Here is a 21,418-nt window from a genome sequence, read left to right as displayed (position 1 = left end):
CCCCCCCTTCTGAAGTCCAGGTCCTACTGTATAATCTAGTCATACTTATTTGTGATTAACTATTCCAGTGTGAATTATGAAAATGTGAACAATTGCTACTTCTGTCAATGAAGTCTAATGTGGCTGCTACAGTGCTTTATCAGATTAAGGCGGCTCTTGTAAAGGCTGACTTTTCCGTTGCCATTATAAAACGGACATTCAAAGCTTTCCTTGTGCAGACAGGAATTGGGGCTACAAGAAAGTTCAGTTTTCTGGAAGCTGGGTACGTGGCTTCCATTACACTGATGGGAGGCACTCGAGGGGTCACTGTGCTGCAAGATGTGCTTGCCTGCCTCTTCGTGATCAAACTACCCCATTCCTGACTATCAGACAGTGACGCTATTAAGGAGTTGACTCCATAAATGTTGCTTCTGTCAGCCGGTGTCAGTCCTGAACAGAAACAGCAGAAAAGAAATTCAGAGGAAATGTTACTTGCTGAAGGCTGCAGAAGTTATTCCCGAATTCTTTTTGGTTTAACAAACATAAGCAGGGATTTTCCTGTATTTCTGCATTATGTTTCTCTGTATTTGGTTTGCTTCCTTACCTAGAAGTAGTTACTGTCCTGGAGTAGGGGGAGATATGAAAGGCATCATATGTTTATACGACAGAGAGGTCCTCCAGAGGTTAACAAAACTTTGTGTTAATGAATCTTCTGTTTTCTGGCAGCTGTAGCCAGCAATGTCTGCTTTCTGAGCCACCGGTTCGTGTAAAATAATAGGTATAGGGGCTGAGTGTGATAGTGTTGGTAAACGCATCTCATTTTATTGGATTCTTTATCCTGAAGCTGATATTAATGTGATTCCTCCAGAATTTCTTACATTTCTACTCTGCCTGAATACAACACTTTTACTGAAAGCCACCAGATCTTTTGACAACACTGGGGTACCTGTTACTGCCCTCTCTCGCTTCATACTTCCCTTACAAGTAAATTGGCATGAAGTTGTGCAGTTCTTTCAGCATGCTAGGTTCTGATGCCAGAGTTAACCAGCTTTCATGCTGCTTTGGATTCCCATTTTTATTGAGGTACAGTTCTGGATATTGCTATCCTTGGAGCGGTAGCTGCTTTGCTGTTTTGAAGGAGGCTTGATTTTTCCATTGCTTTTCACTGGCTGTGACTGGGCTATTGTCATGAGACAGATTAATTTGACTTGCCCCAAGTTGCACTGTAGTACATTTAAAGGTTTACTGTCAGGTTATAAACTTTTTTTGCAGTTCATGGTGTGTCTCTGAGCGTTTTTGGACCTCTGATCTTAGAAGACATTTTTCATAGCTGGCACTTCAGGCAGGATGTACTGTTACCTATCTTATCATTTACATACAGAAAATGTGTTCATAACTGTACTTTTTTCAAACCTTTTTCTACAATGTTGTGTAATTCTCTGCTATTCTTTTTATGCTTCTGATAGTCCTTCTTTCAAGCTTTTTCATAATTGCTAGGTAGCTTTTTCAACTAATGCTAACTAAAGCAGGTCAATCATATGTCTCTACTTGTAAAGCTGCTCTGCCAATGTGTAGATATGAAGTTTTTACTTTGGCTGACATTAATTTGGCAGGGTTTTTGAATGTGGCTTGCAAATAGGTGCTCTTTGGAAGTTTTTGTTCTCTTAGTGAACAAGAGAGTTTTATTTCACAAATGCAAAGATAAACAAGCTACCTTGAGGAAAAATGGTTTAGCACTGGCTTCAGTGCATTTGTTTTTTTAAACACTTGCCGTTTATGGTCTCTTTTTTTGTAATTTTAGGTAAGGGTTCCTGTATTGGCAGAAAGAACCAAAGGTTTTTGAAACCCACAGGAGAGTTTGCAATGGTCAATACATTCATGTCACAGTCAGACAGTGTTCCTTGTGGTTACCACCATCCTGTAAGGTTAAGGGATGATTTATCTGTGCCTAAATTTAGGGTCACAGGAGAAGAGGGGGGGAAAAAAGTAACAGTGCTGCATGTTGGCCTCGTGGAAGGTAAGAGACCGTACATCTGAGAGTCCTGGTAAAATGCTAGTGTGGGTCAGAATACTGGAAAACTTTAACTTTCCTGGTTATGTTGCTATCTGGAAGAAATCTTCTGTGTAATTTTGCTTGGACTCCTGGAGGGAAACTAGAGCTCTTTCTTCTTCCCGATTAATTGGTATCGCGAATGAGAAAAGGCGTTTCTGTCACTTCTTTCACTTTGCTGTTTCCAGGATGAAAGATGTTTTTCCTAGTGTGAATTGACTTAATATCTACTTCTGCTTATGGATTCCTAATAGCAGCAAGTGAAATGGCTGGTGATAAATGCTACTAAAAAAAAAAAAAGGAAAAAAAGAGTTAAGATTTATCTTGTAGCATGTTTGGGTTTTGTTTGGTTTTGGTTTGGTTTTTTTTTTTCTTTTTTCTCTCTTGAACCATGACAAAATCTCTGTCAGTGAAAATACTGAAACTGGCTGCATGGTTGAAAGGATGTGTTTAGTTAATATTTGGAATATTTACAATTTTAAAGTGTAACAATGGTGTAATGAAACATTGTTTCAAGAGAAATACTGGAGGGTTACATTTGCTTGTTTCCAAAGTCTCTTTCTTTTCTTAATCTACTGCTTTCGTTTGGTTTTGTTTTTTGTTTTTGAAAAGTGAGTGCAGTGTAACACATGGCGGCGATGGCAGTGATGTCGGAGTTCTTTTCCCCGACTTTCATGTGTGCGCGCTCAGAGAATCTTTTCTGTAACCCTAATTAACAGCTAATTCTAGCAGTTGGCTTTCATAGCTTGAATCACTTGATTTTTCTGGAGTAACAGAGGAGATGATGCCTACCTATGAAGCAAAGCTTAGGGCTGAACTAGCACAGGACTGGGGTTTCCACTTGAGGTGGACGAGAGCCTACCTGCCTGCCCGCTGCATTAGAAGTGGCTCCTGCACAGCACCTCCTGTGGTACCAGCTCCTTTCAGCTGCCCGGGAAGCTACTCTTCTCTCAAGGACATCAGTCGCTTTCATGCTGTGAAAAGCTATTAATAGTTTAACAAAGTGTTTGCTAAAGCAATTCCGTGAGTTTTCCATTTTGGGGGTGACTGACTCATTCAAAATGATTTAAAATCTTTTGGGCGCTTCTTGTGTGTTGTTAAGCACTTTCCCAGGTGATATGCCTGCATGCAATGGTAATGTACTTCTAGCAACATTTCAACTTAATGTTTTTTGGAGAAAGTGCTTTAACTAAACTGCACAGCATAAAACACGTCTAAGCGTTTGGTTCAAGTTAAACTCATTTAAAGCTGCTAAGTGAATGAGTGTTTGCATTGACTTACTGTGGTGTGAGTTTCTAGGAAATTAATTAAGTGCTGTGATTTGGATTAATTTTCAAGAGAATCCTTGTGAATACTCAGTTGAATGTACTTCCCGTAGTGTCTAAGAAATCGTATCTGACTTGTTTTGAGTGCTCAACTGGTGTCACAGCAGCATTTTCAGCATTTTCCTATCTCAAACAGTGAGATTAGTCTGAAATAGCTTTTCTGTTTGGAAGAAGTGTTTTTCTTCCAGATCTGGGGCACAGTGTCTTACTGAAGCAACTCCAGTGAAACACTGTAGACTTTGTTACATAGTTTATATTTCTGTGCTGTTTTGCATAAGCACATGTAGCTGAAATAGAAGAAATGTCGTATCTGTAACTTTTATTAAAAAAAAATCAGTACGTGGTGTTTTGATAGCTAACTTCCATTATTAATGCCACTGGCTATCTTTCCTTGGCCTGTTTTCCTTTACATATGTGTTCAAAATTTTCTGTAGCAATATCATTGCTAGCTTTCATTGTCATTTAAAACCAAAGAGAAAGTGAGAGAGTGAGCGCTTGAACTTCTTGAGGACTGCTCACAAACAGTATCAGCATCCATAAGCTTTGTAAAATTACTCATGCTATTGTAACTTCTATGAAATTGTGTGAAAATGAAAAAATGCTGGTTTACTCTGATCTTGTTTTCCATTTAAAACTTAAACTAAACAGTTTAAAATTATTTCTTGTTGTATCTTTTCCTATACTAACCTGTTTCTGAAAGGAAAAATGTTGTTTCTTTTCTTCATCAGGCTTTTACTTTTTTTCTTTCTACCCTTTTCCAGTATTTGTTTGCAATATTGTTTTTTGGTTTCTTCTTCTCCACCTGCGTTTACTATTTCTACAATTTCTTTTGTAAGTGTATTCCTCTTTTAAGCCTAATCTTTGATCTGCTTGCCCAGTTATTATCTCACAAACATGCCTTCGGCCATAGGGTTTGGAAAAATTGATTCCTAATATCTGGCAAACCAAACTTCTGAGCAGAAGGTGAGGCTAGATGAAAGCTGGTGTGAAAGGAAAGATGTGCTCTGAATGTTTAGAGGAATATTGGGAAAGTTTCCTTTTCTGGACAATAATACTGTTGGGGTTCAATGCTGTTGGAGTCTGTTCTATATTTTCTGGAGTAGATCTGAGACTTGAAGAAAATAAATCTTCTCATGCCAGAGAGCAAACACTTCCCAGATCCTTTCTGTTTAACAAGAAGAGAGCATGTTACTTGTTGATGTTAAATGGTACTAAAGGAAGCCTGAGCTATGTGTGGCAAGTGAACATAGGCGTGTGCATGGGCTGCCAAAGTACTAGAGATGCAAGAGCACAGTGTCAGGGTTGGGGAGGGGGATACACTGCTAAAATATTGAGGCGGTAGGGAAGGCTGTGATCCTGACTTTTTATTTTGCACCCTTAACTGATTCTGGCATTGCCTCCCTGCCACACCATGTTCTGACCCTGTCTGGTGGGCGAAGTCAGCACCACCTGAATTAACAGGGTGCAGTGACTCGGTTCTGCTATGCTGCAGTAGTATCAACAACGGCGTGTCCATCACCCACCTCTTTCTTTGAGAATGCCAACAGGGATGTATTATTACTTTGTGCCACAATTTTAATATTTATTTTGCTCCTGCGGGGGGGTTGGACTAATGACCTCTAGGGGTCCCTTCCAACCCAAAACATTCTATGATTCTATGTTGGGATATTCAAGATGCTGCTGCTCTTTGGACACTATGTAGTATTTATTTCATCTAATAGGGAGATGTCAGACCAGGAATGTTTCAGTGTTCTAGTTTGGATTTCAGTTGAGCCTAACAGTGACTTGAAATAGTTTACAGTGGAAAAAAATAGAAAAAAAAGTGAGACCTGTATAGTGGGAGTAGTTCTACAGTGCAGTAGTGCAGTTACAAGAGCGGATTTCATCCCGGTTTCTGGCTCCTCTACTAGATCTTGTCCTAAGTCAGTCAGCTCAGCGCCCCTGTACTAAAGATACCTGCTAGCACTTGTAGAACATCATAATGTTACGGTGCAAAACTAAGGAACTTTATTGCATACGCTACCAGAGCCCATGTTTAAAGAAAGAGGAGAGGGGAGGAGGAACTGCAGCATGCTGATGTCATGCTGTTCTGTATTTTAAGAGGTCCCTGCTGTTGGAATTATATTATTTAATGGAATTAATCTGAGCTGGTAATGAGAAGTATGTTTTCATCGAAATCTTTGCTTAACCTGAACAAAAGTTTGTCATGTTTAGGACTGAATCCCAGTTCTGGAAACAATAAGAGACTGGAATCAGTTTTCAGTGTAGGTGTGATTTTCTTGTTCTTCTTAACCACATTGGTCCCACTGATGTGTGATTGCTGTTCTTTTGGAGTTGTCTCTATACTCGCTTAAGCTTTGTGGCCAGTAATGATTTCATGATTCTTCTTAGTTTTGGTTCTGACTTCTGAGTTTGAAGGAGGGCTGACAGCAACACTAAAGGGACCTGCTAGTCAAGATCATGATCAGAATAATTTCAGTCCATACTGCCTTCCCGCTTGCAGAATTATTTTCACAGCAACAGGTTTTAGAAACTGTCCTAATGAAGCTAGCAGTGCTTGAAGGAAAAAAAAAAAATAATTACTGTTGATCGTCTCTCTTACTCAAATAGGTAACAAGTAAAGAATTAGGGCCAGTTAGAAATAGGAAAAAAAGTTAGACCACTTTTGTAGAGTTCAGGTCATGACCAACAAGATTATGGCATGAAAATTGATGAGTTCTTTTTTCTTCTCTCTCTTTACTGTGATAACAACAGACAAGCAAGAATAGAAGTTCCTTTTTGCATTTAAATATTAGGGTTTAAATAAAAGATTGCTTTTTTTGTGAGTGGGAATTGAAAAGATGCTGGAGAAATGTAAAGGTAGTAGAATACACTTTATTCTAATGTGGGACGAAATTTTTTGTGATAAACTAGGTATTTATTACTTTTATTGATACAGTTTTTAATATGTTATTTTTATTGATACAGATATGGTCCTGAACATTGTGAGCACGTGACTTCAAAGATGGACAACTGGGTCTGTTATAAGTTGTGATTGGCCTTAAGCTGACTTAAAACCATTGAAGAACTTAACAGGATTTCTCTCATTCCTGATTTATGCCTATCTAATTGCCTCACACCACCAGCTTAATCATGTATGGAAGTGCTCGGTCAGTCGGTAAGGTTGAGCCAAGCAACCAGAGTCCAGGGCGTTCACCAAGGCTGCCACGGTCGCCACGCTTGGGCCATCGTCGAACCAACAGCACAGGAGGCAGTTCTGGGAGTAGTACTGGGGGTGGCAGTGGGAAAACCCTTTCTATGGAAAATATTCAGTCCTTAAATGCTGCCTATGCTACATCTGGCCCTATGTATCTAAGTGACCATGAGAACGTGGGTGCAGATACCCCAAAAAGCACCATGACTTTGGGCCGATCTGGGGGGCGGCTGCCTTACGGTGTTAGGATGACTGCAATGGGTAGCAGCCCTAACATTGCCAGTAGTGGAGTTGCCAGTGATACTATTGCATTTGGAGAGCACCATCTCCCTCCAGTGAGTATGGCATCCACTGTGCCTCACTCACTGCGCCAGGCCAGGGATAACACAATAATGGATCTGCAGACACAACTCAAAGAAGTATTAAGGGAAAACGACCTGCTTCGCAAGGATGTGGAGGTGAAAGAAAGCAAGCTGAGTTCTTCCATGAACAGTATCAAGACCTTCTGGAGTCCTGAGCTAAAAAAGGAGAGAGCTCTGAGGAAAGATGAAGCTTCAAAAATCACCATTTGGAAGGAACAATATAGAGTTTTGCAAGAAGAAAACCAGGTTTGTCATCTAATGTCACTGTTGTGTTAGTGCAGTAGCATGATTAAATGACTTTAATAAACTTGCATGTCACATTTAAGCAGCTAAATTGTATCAGTGCTTTTCCTAGCTAATTGGTATGAATAAGATGTGTTTTCAGCTTGCAAGCCTCTTTTTAAATGTTTCTTGTCAGACTTGTAAGGTGCCTCTTGAGTGCTCATTTCTCCTTCTGTCATGTGGTTTTTTTCACAGGACTGATGCTAACCACTCGGTTTCCTTTTGGAAGTCTTTTACCCTGTTCATAGTTAATATTTCTGTAGTGCTTACCTCTTGAAGCATTCTCTGAGATGCAGAGTGTACTAACTGCTGATCCTAAATGCAACTGAACTGTTGCTGAATGTTGACAGATTGCCAGTAAAACAAAGTTCACATTACCCTGGACTTATTTTAGAGCTCCAGTTAAAACCTTCAGACCTGCAGTTTTCACAAACAGATATAAATTGTGTTCTTGGCTACATTTAAGTAACACTGTTTAATACCTGTTCATTTATTCTTTTGTCATAAGCTGTGCATATCTTGTTATGCAACTATCATAAAGCACCCAACAGTTTGTTTTTTTTTTTTTGTAGTGATCTGGCTAGTTAGGAAATAGGCAGAAGAACAGAGAATCTTGGGCATCTAGTTCTTTTGTCTTGTCCCTCTTAAAAGCATCCCTAAATTAGAATAAAACCAAGAAGTTGATTAAAATTGAGGTCTCTTTGTAGTCAGCTCTGCTTATTAAAAGCTTATTTTAAATTTTCCCACCTAGACCTTCTTGCTAGCTTAATCCTGAAGTGACTACTTGTCTTTGAGTTACTGTCTTCCTGTTTAGTTGTTTCTGGCCAAATGTGTGTTAGGCATCTCTCTGGTAAGAAACCTCACTATCCTTATGGAAAACAGGTCCAGCATCCAACTCCAAGTTTCCTGAAATGTAAGTCAGCTTTCACCATGATAAAATTACTTTCCCTTTTGAGTTTTTTTGAACATCCAAGAAAGTATAATGAAATAGTTTCTGTAATTCAAGTGTGATCGTGTTCTTGAAGCTCTTAAGCTATACTTGCTATTTTAGGCAGAGCTTTTTTTAAGATTTGCTTTAGAAGGAAGAGGGGAGAGGGAAACTGCTGGAGGAAAAAAATAGTGCTGGTAGTACTCGATATGTTATACTCTGCTTTCAGGTGACCTGTCTTAAATAGTAGATTCTTTTTGGTTAGTGCTAATCTGCTACACTGATGCTGTCTGAAATTTTCTTTTTAAAGAACTGAGTTGAAGAAAGTAAGTTGCTTTTCCTGTGTTAGTATGAAAAAATTTATTGAACTTGTCATGTAGTTTTATAGCTGTATTCTTACTGAATGGTAAGTACCACAACATGGGATTTATTAATGTGTGTGACATTTCATATTCACTTTCATTTGTCTTCTTGGAGTGAAGAAAACACAAGTTAAATAATTTTTTATTATGAAAGTAGGATTCACTTAACTTTCTGATGCTCTTTGTATTTCAGCTGCAGGTAAGTATTTTAATTCTCAAATTCTTTTCATTTTTAACTTCTGTTTTCATACTGAAGAGAATGTCTTGGAATATAACATATTTTCTGAAATCAGTTGTGACATTTGAGGATGATGGGGAAATCTTGCAAGAAAAATGCAATGAATGTATGGTTTAGAATGGATTAGACAGTTACTAAATATGTATAGATTGGAGAACAGTGATTCCTCTATCTGAGGGCTTTTTTTTCCCCCTTGTCTTTCCTTTATCCCCTAATTAAACATTTACAGATATTTCCAGGCCGCTGTTCTCTAGGCAATCACTATAATTACTACCACACTGGTAGAATTGTATAACTTTGGTCCAAAAAAAGAAGGGTGCAATTTAAAAGTAAGAGGGTATTACTGCAATGAGCTGTAAAAACTAAGAATGCTAATTAATAGATTATAGTTAGCTAACAGTGTGTCCTAATTAAACTCTGAATTCATTATGTCCTTTATAGCCTTTTGGAGTTGGTCACTTCAGCCCTTTATAAGGAAGATCAGTTTAATGGGATTTACTGTAATTAAACAGACTTTTCTATTTAGACACTGAACAAGGGATTTCTCTGATCTGTTGGGGGACCAGAAAGATCTCTTCATTACTCCTCCAGCCTCCCCATAAAATGAGTTCCAGTTGCAGTAACCGGTGTTTTAGGCCTCAATACGAGTGTTTCAGCACATCACTTTTAATAAAGACTTCTCGCATGGGCAAAACTTGTGCTTTATATTAAGTTTAGTGAAGGCCAAATGCATTGTTAAAAATTGACTCAACTCATGGAGCCAAGATGCTGGCTGACTCATGCCATTATGTGATAGTCATCTCAATCTCTTTGCTGTGATTTTTGGCTCTTTATTCCTCTATGCACACTTGATTGTCCCTGATTGTATTTTTTACTGCTGTTCTTGTCACCTCAACTTTGAATGATTGAATTGCCTCTTGCTTTTGGAAGTTGTTAAAAATACGTGAACATGTGAGCTCTGGTTGACTGCTACCTCAGCCTCCTCTGAAAAATGCACTGGTGTCTTTGGGCTTTCTTTCCCATTTCTTCAGGACATGTGCAAATAAATCAGTTATTGATGTTTGCTTGCTGATTTCCAAGAATTTTTTTTTATTCAATAAAGACCAGAGAATTAATAGGGACATTAAAGAGTATGCTACCTGTCCTGAGGTAGTCTCATCTCTTTCTGTTTGGTTGTCTTAGGGCAGTAGGTAGCAGGGATATCTTGGATATAATACTGAGAATATCATGCGCATGCACCTATAGAGCCCTGACTTGGGTTGAGAGTGCTTTAGTCTTGCTCAGTTGTGGTGTTTTCATCAGTTGTGGTGCAGCACAGCTGTATTCATCAGCTACTCTGAGCAAATACTGCATCTGTGGAGTGTAGCATAGGCTGAAATTTGTTTTCATCCTTTGTTGCTGATCTTGAAGAGCCAGCAAATCCTTTCCTGTCCTAAATGGGGAATGTCATTGTCATCTCATTTTGAAGAGCTCAAAACTAAACATGGGAAGTATTCCTGTAGTTAACATAGGTTCTTGGAAAAATATAATAGTTTTCAGTGCAATGTGGATTAATTAACCAATTACACTTTGCAAAAGGAGAGTGCAAATGATTTCTCAAAGGCTGACAAACCCATGCATACCCAAGGAGGAACTGATGGAGACAATAAATAGGAGCTTGTTTTTGGCATGGTATCACTCTCCTCAGCATGCTTTAGTAGGAACTGTATTTTTCTGAGTTGAACAATAATTTTTTTTAGTGTGTGTGGTTTAAAGTTTCCCTGGAAACCCCTTCATCATAAGCCAGAAGAAAGAAGGAAAGACGGTGAGTATTTTTTGCACTTCAATAGAAATAATTTCCCTAGAAACTGGATCATGGTAGAACTTAAGAACAAAGGAGTTCCTTGCAGTCGAAACTTGCTTGTAACAAGGTGATTGTCCCTTAAAATAAGTAGTGCAATGCAAATTTGATGTCTAGTGCCCTGCATTTTGAAGCTTTCCATATTTGACTGATCTACATTTAAGATCCGATTTGTTTTTCAGCTGAAATCATGTGGTACTGCTGAAAACATCTTTTTACTTTGATGTATTTCTGTGGTCTTGTTGTGGTTAGAGGCCTTGGATGTCTGAGTGAGGGAGTTTAACCAAGAAAATATTTCTGAAAGGAATGTTACCTTGCTTGGGGTAAGCACTTGAATATTCTACTTTATTGTGGTGGAGAAGTGTGATAGGTGTAGTCCAGCATTGCATCAGCGTTCTCTAGGCTTCTGTAACTGCATCCTCACAGTCAGAAGTACTTACTGTTTCATAGGAGCATGGAATGAGCATCTCACTTTATTTGAAAATATATTTGTCCATGTGTTAGCTTCTTAAAGGCGTTGGGTGCTGCTGTTGTGAGACCGGCTAAGATTCTAATGAGTACATTCTTCCCCTGAAAATCAGATTAATTCTCACTTCTCCATTGATTTAATTTTTTGGGTTTCTTTAATTACATATAAAATTTTTTGTTTTATTTGTCTTTAGTACTGTGTCATTCTAATACTAGTGCCATTCCTGAGTTGGTTATTAGTTGATACAAAGCTAGACTTTCTCCCATTATGGATGTTTAATTGTGGAATATGCAGTTCTTAAAGGCATTATCTGTATCCCACAGCATTACACTCAAATAATTCTTTCAATGGCAGCTGTCTGTTGGTTCCCTAGAATGCTGCTAGCTTTAATGCTCCCTCTGTCTTTCTCTAGTTGCAGCATGAAATTATAACTTCATTCTGTTTTAGGATAACTCAAAACTATCTCCTCAAGAGTGCTCGATATCTGAGGCATTTATCAAGTTGCAGTACTTTGTAGTGACTTCAGAAATTGTCATGCGATCGCCCAAGGGATGTGCCTTCTGTGTTCTGTCTTTTTGCAATTCTATAAGGAAGTAAGATTAGACTTTTTGTGCTTATCTAGGTTCCCCAATACTCCTTTTCTCCCATGTTTCTTATTGAGGTAGACTCTAATACCACCTTGGATTGCTTTGAACTGCAGTGTAGACTGAATGGCTGGTCCCTGCTTGATCCATTAAAGATACAAGGGGAATACCACCAACTTAAAAGCAGCTTGTAATAAAGTGGGTGACGTCAGTGGTACTGTTGAACTTAATAGCTTAACTGTGCTTTTTGCTATTAAGCTAGGGAAGGGATTACTTTAAATTCTGGTCCCCCTTGTAGCAGACTCTTTCTGTTATAATTCTTTGCCTGCTCAGTATCGAGACTGTTCAGACATTACACTCCTAACTATGGCTGCAGTGTGTTATTCCACCATTCAGTGCGTATATTCCTGAAAACCCTTGTCTGCGTTACTGTGTTTCTCTAGAAGCCACTGTCACTTTTGGCATTATTGTAGTTCTGGTGTTTGAGTTACTAACTTTTTCCCTTAAGTGTTCCTGCCTTCTGAAGTATGAACTGGGTAGCCTGAAACTGTGTAAGGCTCCCGTTGGGAACAGATCAAACTTCCAATGCTCACTCAGTGAACAGGTGAACAATGATAGATGATAGTAATAACACAGAGGTGCTCCTACGTTATAGTTCATTTTGGCAGAGGTCTTGTACTGATATTATAACTTTCTAATACCAAATCTAGTATTCTCATGTGTTTTTCTCACTCTGTGTTATTGGTTTAAGTAGAAAGGAGAGGAGCGTGTTTGATGGAACTGCCAGTCCATGGAACAAGGATTGAAGTTGTACAAATAATACATATGCCAGTCTTCATGTATGCCTCCGAGGCCGAAAACTGAAATAGAGCTTTTTTTAAAACTCTTTTCAATTTGATGATATTAGAAAGCCTCATAGAACTGAAGGTGATACAGCAGAGTGGGCTGCTGTGACTAAACTGTTAGTTGGAAAGAATAATTTTTGTTCAGCAAAGTAGGTATCTAAGGTCCTGCTAACAGACTGTACAATGCTTAAGACATTAGTAAGACAGAAACTTTTTGTATTTAGGATAAATATATAAAAATATGTATATTCTGAGATAAGAGCTAGAGACCAAAAGAGTTTAGAGGAGACATTTCTGTACCCTGAAAGCGATTACTGTATTGCATAAGTTATCAAGATCAGTCATGCCAGCTATCTGAATTAGTAATTGAGGAAAGAAGCATTGTGAAATGCCACTTTAGCTTCAGCTGGCAGGAGGGGGAAAAAAGAGAGGAAACTTGGTAGTGTTCTAGATATTCCAGTGTACAATCCTTTGAATTAATTTTGTAGATGCACTTGTGTTTAGTGAACACAACAAAATACCAGTGGTTTTGGTAATAGTGATTTGTGGTGTTTTGAGCTCTTTGACAGAAATCAGATCACAACAGCTTGTCAGCAGGTAAACGTAGCTGTTTGAGATTACACTTTTTTTTTTCCCCCCCTGCATGGATAATGCTTTGTACTTTCTCTGTATAGTTTTTGGCATAATCTGATGAACAGAGAGAAAAATGACTGCATCTGCTAAACGTAGGGGATCATAATTGTATCTCCATTTTTCTTTTTTTTTTTTTTTTTTCTGAAGATTACAATTACTAGACCTTAAAAAGAAAGTATTTTCAGCAAAACTGAAGCCCCCAAGGTCTATGTAAGTATATTTTTACATAGTATTTGGAGATTTATATTGGGTCCTCTTGGAAAAACCAGAGTCACTTTTTGTAGTGGCAAGAAATACAGGAACAAAGTGTAGCTAGTTTCCTTCTGTGTTGATACCAGTTGTACCTAAGTGATTTGCTTAGTGCTTGCAGTAGTAGTACCTTGGACTGCAAAGCAGAAATGTTTGGGGTTTTTTTTTTTTTTTGTTTGTTATATTAGCAGCCTTGAGAAGCAGGTGACAATGATCAGTTTTTGTAAAGCTCCATTCTAACTTAGAGATTGTAGTAAATCAAAAAGAAAACCCTTGATTTAGTGAATGTTCTTTTTACTGTTGAAATGCTTTGTAACTCAATCATGCCATGTTGTTGTATTGTTTTGTGCAATCACTTTTGCTTCCAAAGAATATTAAATAGTCTGTTTTCCTTTATTTATCCGAAGGGAACTATGCTTTTTTTTTTTTCTGTTTATAAACTTCAACTAAACACCAAAAACTTTTGTACTGATTGGGAGAATTTGGGGCATACCAATATACGTTGTGTTTTGCAATTGCAGAGTCAGTATTTATATTTAAACCATAAAGCAAAGAAAGAATCCGTGGAAGGATTAATTTTCAACATCTAGATCAGTATTTGAAGAGATGTCATGATAATTTGAATTTCTGTCAGTTGACCTCTGTTAAGAAAGTCTTCTTATGGATTGACCATAGCAAGAGACTGGATTCTTTAAAAAACAAGCCACCCTGCCTCCCCCAAGCCCTGACAAAAACCAGCCACACACAAAAAAACCCCAACAAAACCAACCAACCAAGCCAAACTCAAAAAACCCCGAAGCATAAAATTGTCATTTTATTGCATGTGTGCTCATTGAAATGAGTGTGATCAGATTTGAAAATACTGGCATAGAACACCATTAAGAGTGCTTCTAGTGATCATTGCATTAGAAATTGGAGGAGTTAAACTTATGTATAACAGTTACAGGAATAAATACCATGTGACTGGCTTCTTCAGTTTAATTTTAGCAACTTCGTTTGTAAACTGGAATGCTAAGTAATGTACTGTCATTGGTAAATGGAAGATTTTGATGGCTGTTGCATTTAAAGTGTTTATTCATCTATATACAACTTTTAATTTTTTTTTTTTTAATTTATGCACTACTACTTTTTCCTGTTGTTATTTAAATGACTCGGGTGTGAGTGCAGTGGGCTGCTTTTGCCCTTCCCTGGATAGGGGCTGCTGGTCTAGGATCCCCTTGAAATGGAGAGAAAAATTATTTAGTCCTTGTTGCTCTATGCTGCCTGCAGTTCCTCTGTGGATTGCTTTTAAAGTCCAATGATTGTTGTCACTATTTTAGAAAATAAATACTATAAGCCAAGAAGGGTGAGCAATTGTTTGGAGGCAGCTAGATTCTTCCAGAATTTGACTCCATGACATGAAAAGGAATTTAAAGGCAGTATGTATTTTCCTAATGATCTTGAGCAGTTCCATTGCAAGTACACAAAATAAGACCAGGTGATGGGGGTGGTGGATTTTCTAATCTCATGCATAACATAATGAAAATACACTTTTTTTTGAGGGAGGAAGGGATGGAGATCAGCTGTCCAATAAAAATATCTTTTCCAATGCTCTGCAAATCCAGCAGCGAGGTGGAGAATAAACTTTTTTTAGAAGGTGCTTTGTTAATACCTATTGCTGTATATCATCTGCATTGTTATCCGGTTCTGTCATGCATTGCTATGCATTTCTGTTTCTACAGTGGTACCCTTTCTTGCTTCTTCCCTTCTTTTCCTTCCCCTTCACATTACTGCCCCAGTGGGCTGGGGAGAGAAACAGGGAGACAGCATAGGTTTGAAAAAACAAGCAAGTAATAAATGGTAGTCCAAAGTTAACTAAGCCTCACTGGTATCTGTATCAAAGGTAAGTATGATTGCATTTTTTCCTGGCCAATACTTACATCATGTTCTTATGTGCAGCACTATTAAGGAGTAGGCACTTCATGAAATACTCTTTTTGCCATCTAAACATTTCACAGATGCAGGCCTTCTACATGAGTAAGTATGCCTGACATTAAGTTTGTGGATTTTTGATCCTTGTTGTCTGATGATCAAGTATCAGCTACCTTGGGTTGTTAAATTTTTAGAACAGATGGTCTTTTAATTATATGCTGATGTGGATTCCAAAGAACACAGGGCCATGCATTTCTTCTGATCTTTTTTGTCACTTGTTCCTGGGATTAAAACAAGTCAGCACATGAAGTAGCACCCTTCGGAGATGAAAATGTTTTTTCTTCAGATACTCTGTACAGGATCTGGTTCTTACATAGTAGTTGATTGCTCCTGGCATTAAAAAAAATTATATATATGCAAATCCCACCTTTTTAAATGGAGTGTGATGAGGTTTACATACCTTTTTCACTTACAGGAGTCATTAAATTGTCTGAGTAATAGTCTGGTCCTTAGGGGAATCATGTCCCAGATGACAAATATATATTTTTGACTGAGGAGAGGGAAGAGCTTTCTGAACATACGTTTGTGTTGTAGCATGTTGTCTTTGAGGACCTGTAAGTGCAAGAATGCTCATCTTGGGCTTAAACTGTTGGTAGATTTGAGTTATTTTGGACCAGGAAGGAGTCCCGACACTGAAACTAGTGGTGTGTCCTATAGTAGACCTCCTGTCTTGTTGTGAGAGAAGAAAGCATTTTTTTTAAACTATTGTCATAATTGATTAGACTTCCCATATTATAAGTGGATATCAGTTCTCAGATGAACAGAAACAAACCATGAAGCAACAAAAGTAAATTGAGATAACTAGAGCTTTCCTCATCAGAAAGGCAAGATACCCACACAGCCTGTTCCAGCATCTGATCTCACAGCTGTAGGCCTCCATGAGACTTTATTCTTATGACTGCATCTCTTTTGGGAGATGGAAACATTTAATACTAAACGTTTGATTTGCTAAAGGATTCAGGGCATCATAGCAAAGCTCTTACTAAAAATGTTATAAATGTCAAAAGCAACACGGCTAAGAAACACCAACGTGCTTGGAAAGTAAAGCTTTACTGTAAAAGATTCTAATCCTCCATAGTCAATCATATCTTGGATCTGATCTAAAGAAGCAGTAGACTGAGGGGAAAGATGTCGTTAAAAGTGGTCATACTTCTACAACCTGGGTTAGATCTTTTCAGTGGAGCTAGTTATTATTATTGAAGTTTTCTATATTTTTGAAGTTTGTCCTTCAATTGAAGATTGAAGTTTTCTATGCTGAACACTTTCTTGCCAGTGTGCTACAAAATGAAATTACTTTTTCTGCTTTTCAGGAACCGGAAGGTTCATCTCATGCACACGAATGGAGAGCAACTGTAGAGTTTTTCTTTTCCACATAAGAAAAAGGTGGTCTTAGTTGTATTGTACACTTAAAAAGAGTGAAGGAGTGTGTAGGGTAAGATTTGCTCCTACTCTTTTTAGTTTAGGGTTTGTTTCATGGAAGTCTTATGGGACATAGTTGTTTATCTGATCCACAAGAGATCCCTCAGTTCACAGTAAGATGTAGTTATTAGTCTAGATTTTACATCAACTAAAAATGTACATACAAAGTTCTTGAAAGTGATTTTGGCTTCTCTGGCAAGAGGTTTCAGTATTTCTTTGCTGAATGAGAGAAGTACATCCATGGAGAGGATGACAGAACCTTTAGGCTGAGGATGAGTCCTAATAGGTGAAACGATGAATCCCAGAATAATCCTAGAAAAAGGAAATGGGCAGAAAGAACAAGCATAATGAAGGCTTTTAATTAGTTTGTTAGGAAATGCTGTGCCCTGCACTGGAGACTTAGGAAGTGACTGCTTTATTTCCCTCGGTTGGATAAACATGGAGAATCAGATTGTTTGGTGATCCATTATTCACCTCTCTTCAGCTTAGGAGTATAAATGACAGTGGTGTGTTTACTAGGTAGAGCATAGTTGAACACCAGAATTTCAGTGTTTTTCTGATTATGCTGCTCAGTAATCCCAATGAGGAAGGATAAAGAACTTTGGGAGAGGGCAGAGGTAAAAATCTAGATAATTCTTTGATCTGACCAAGTATGGCAGTCTTCGAGTGTTCTACATTAGCACAACAAATACAGGTACTTTTCTGAAATCTTCCTTTTGTGTGTGTGTTAAAATTAACAGATGTAATTGCATCTGGAGGTTAACGGTGTACGCAGCATAATTGTGAAAAAGGCCTACAATTGTAGATGTCCTTTTTTTGAGGGTAGAAGAATTTCCCAGTTGTCATCAGCCTGTAGATCAGTTGAGTGAAATTAAATTATTATGTCTATGGAAGCTTTGATTTGGAGGACAATTTTTAAGGCTTTCTCCTTCAGCCAGTATCTGATGGGTCAGATTTGGCCATATGGCTGAGTCTGTTAATGTATAACCATTTTAATAGATCTGTGAGCCTAGTTACTAAAAGGAGGGACCTATCTAAGGAAGCATGGGTATACTTTCATATGAGAAAGTAAATAGTGTGCTGTATATGTGCAGTCAACAGCTTTTTTTTACAGGTGAAGAAAAATGAAAAACTCAACCATTTTGTGATCCTCTTTGGATGCACAGAGCATTTGGATCTTCTTATCACTTCACTGTGTCTAGAAGGTTCCAAAGAATGGAATTATCTGCAGTAGTTGGACACACCCCCCCAAAAAAGACCTTCTAATAGAATGAATTCATCCAGACTTTTCTTAACACTGAATTCATTTTGGTTTGAACTAGCAGATGGTTTTGACAGTAAGAAAAGTTTCGGTAAGTATGCTTTGGCCACAGTTGATCAGAAGCTCCATGTACCTACTTCACCAAACAGACAAAGTAAGTGTGGATACTATTGTGTGTGCTCAGGTTATGATTTGTAATACTAGAGGTCTCAGCTTTTGCAGTTGCGTAATGCTAGTGAGATCCTACTGGTAGTTCCATGGTTAATCCTTTATAAGCCATTTTAGTTGGAACTAGTATGCCTTCAATTACTCTTACAAAACCTGTATTTCTTTTTTGAGCTTTTTTGTTTTAATTAACTATGTTTATAATTTGACTTCAAAATTGGACATTGCACTTAACATGTAACAATTGAACCGATTTAATGGTCGTACTGCCATTACATTCTTGCTCCTCCATCCTCCTAGAAATAAAATTCAAAATCACAGAATCACAGAATGGCAAGGGTTGGAAGGGATCTCAGGAGATCATCTAGTCCAACCCTCCCGCTAAAGCAGGTTCACCTAGAGCATGTTACACAGGACTTCGTCCAGGTGGGCTTTGAATATCTCCAGAGAAGGAGACTCCACAATGCCCCCGGGCAGCCTGTTCCAGGGCTCTGTCGCCCTCAAGGTAAAGAAGTTTTTACTCATATTCAACTGAAACCTCTTATGTTTCAGTTTGTACCCATTGCCCCTTGTCCTGTCGCTGGGCACCACTGCAAAGAGTCTGGCTCTGTCCTCATGACATCCACCCTTAAGATATTTGTATGTGTTGATGAGGTCCCCTCTCAGTCTTCTCTTCTTCAGGCTGAACAAGCCCAACTCTCTCAGCCTTTCCTCGTAGGGGAGATGCTCCAGTCCCTTTATTATCCTAGTTGCTCTCCTCTGAACTCTTTCTAGGAGTTCCTCATCTTTCTTGAACAGGGGAGCCCAGAGCTGGACATAGTACTCCAGGTGGGGTCTCACCAGGGCAGAGTAGAGGGGGAGGATTACCTCCCTTGACCTGCTGGCCACACTCCTCTTAATGCACTCCATCCAGTGTTTGCCATTCAAAGAAGGATCCAAGTTATCATTTCTATCCAGGAAAAGCTTTTACTTTTTTTTTTCCTAAGGCTGGGAACGCATTCAAGACTAGCCTTCTGAAACTGCATGCTGTGTTTTCTCAAAGCAGAGTCAGTTTAGTGTGTACTTATACAGAAATGATTCCTCTCCTTCTTTCCATTTGGCTGAATCAGCTCAAATCTGTATGCCTTTAAGAGGTCTGAGGTCTGTCTCTCTTTTGACTGTGTGAGAATTGTCATTCATTCATATTTAGTGTCACTTTTTTGTTAATTAACTTTTTATAGTGTTTCATGTCAGACTTCTTTAATCTGAAAGACTGGGAACTTGTGGAAGAAATCATGAATTCACTTTCTTTTATACTTAATACCGTCGTTAATGTTTCTTTGTGAACTGCTGAATGCTAGACAGTCTTTGAAGACTGATCTGGAAAATGTAGATCTGTACTTCACAGGTTGAACTTGTTAGCAGGTTATTTGTTGCAGTAAGACCTGATTATAGGTAGATAGGAGTTGATGCTGGGACCCCTTTATATACGCTGTATATAATTTGCTGTATATAATATGCTGTATATAACTCTTGACTAGATTTATTCTGGTCTATTGAACCAAACATCCCCCTGCACATGTGGTTTTATGCTATCCAAAGGAGTGATGTTCGGTTCACTTCTTTATTTCTCCATTAGGGATTGGGGGTGTGTTTGGCGTGCACCTGGAGTAGAGCTTCTGTTTTAATTTTCCTCTGATTTCTATCTGGTTCACACGCACCAGAACTGTTTTGTGAAACCAGCTAATACGTGACAAGTAGGAACTATCTGAGGATCTTCCAAACAACGCTGCTGCTGCAAAATAAAAGGCTGCTGGGGATGTAGTCATGTTTGTACAGCTTCTAACGCTTGAGCCTCTGAAGGAGTTTAAATACTAATAAATTAAACATTTAAACACTCAGGAAGGCACATATTATTTTCATCAATGAAAGCATATTATAGAATGTTTCCAAACCAGTAAACTGGGCTAGAGATAATGTGATTATTCAAAGTCATGCAGTTAGTGGTAGCTGCAGTTTGAGATACTGGAGATTTTGTCCTCTGTGCTAACCATTAGAAAGCAAAATCACCTCCTACTTCAAAAAAGTATGGATACATGAATTGAATACATTAAGTGCTGTGGGCTCTTCAGACGTATATTCATAAGAGCACTATAGTATGCTTAGGTTAGGCTTGAAGCATGACATCTTTTACTTTTGCCACCTTTTCTTGAAAGTTGTTGAGCTTCAGCTGTCCTGCACATGTATTTCTCTGTAATTAAGCAACTCTGTCAGTTAATTTTGTTAACCGTCTGTGAGTGCAGGTACTAAATTTTAGTAGTGCACCAATAACAAGAAGGTTTAATATGCTGTATAGGCTTATATATAACTGAAATAACAAGATGAGATTTTGCTGCTGAACACTTTAATTTTCTGGACTTTAAATCTGCTCAATTAGAACTTTATGAAGAGCAGATTTTACTGCAAAAATGCAGAAGTAAGTGTTTTTTCCCATTATAATCGGTCATTTTAACTCAGTATTTCTGTATTTTCACTGCTTTTTCATTTTAAAAAGGAACATACTGATTTTTCTTAAATATTTGTTTTAAATTCTTACTGGATGGACAGTATTTCAGCCCCTAAACTTCCATTCAGTTAGGCTTCTTTTGTTGTTCTTTTAAGCTCTGAAAATGAGTGTTTTCTACATTTTTATTCATATTTGTGTAAATTGTAAATAGAAATGGTGATTAACTTGCAAAACTTTCTTACCATATGAACTGTTTCTTATAAATCTTCACTTTTTTTGAGCAATTGGAGAACTGGTAAAAAGCCCACCTTTAATTTATGGAAGTCACTTTGTTGACTGAATTGGGCAACAGATTTGCACACAGTAGAGTAACTAGTAAGGTATTTTGTAATTAAAAAGGCAGAACATGACTACTTGAATCTGGTGCGTTATGGTCTCTGTTAATCCTAAAGTAACTGGTTGAGGTTCTGCCAGGTATAATTGATACTCTGCATCCCTTGTACAGTACGTCATGAACCTGAATTACAAGTAATGAGTGACACTGTGTTAGTACTTCATCAAGTTACAAAACTACTATTAGTGCCCTAAACAGATTGAGTTTCCAGTAGGAAACTTCTTCCCTTTTAACCTTTTTTTAACATGTTCTGAATTAACATCTCAGTTGTTTTCAGAACTTTTGTCTATCACATCAGGTATTTTGTCAATAAAAGGTGCTATTAAACAGTACAACATTGAATCAAGAGAATAGGAGGTTGCACAAAAGATGAAGTAAAAGGCA

General features: G+C 38.1%; 1 protein-coding gene across 2 annotated transcripts in view; it reads left to right on the top strand.

Moving 5' to 3' along the window:
• The first annotated feature begins 6,324 nt into the window (after positions 1 to 6,324).
• The window catches only part of ERC1 (ELKS/RAB6-interacting/CAST family member 1), a 291,295-nt gene continuing 276,201 nt past the window's right edge, over positions 6,325 to 21,418 (top strand). For both annotated transcript variants that reach the window (XM_009647922.2, XM_009647921.2), the window contains exon 1: positions 6,325 to 7,155. In XM_009647922.2, coding sequence (XP_009646217.1) covers positions 6,487 to 7,155 — 669 coding nt within the window. In that variant the 5' untranslated portion in view covers positions 6,325 to 6,486. The remainder of the gene's footprint in view (positions 7,156 to 21,418) is intronic.

Source organism: Egretta garzetta, unplaced genomic scaffold (genome assembly GCF_000687185.1).
Source record: "Egretta garzetta isolate BGI_Z169 unplaced genomic scaffold, ASM68718v1 scaffold511, whole genome shotgun sequence".
NCBI classification, from domain to species: Eukaryota; Metazoa; Chordata; class Aves; order Pelecaniformes; family Ardeidae; genus Egretta; species Egretta garzetta.
The sequence above is the reverse complement of the archived record's forward strand: the minus strand, read 5'-3'. Positions and strand labels throughout refer to the sequence as shown.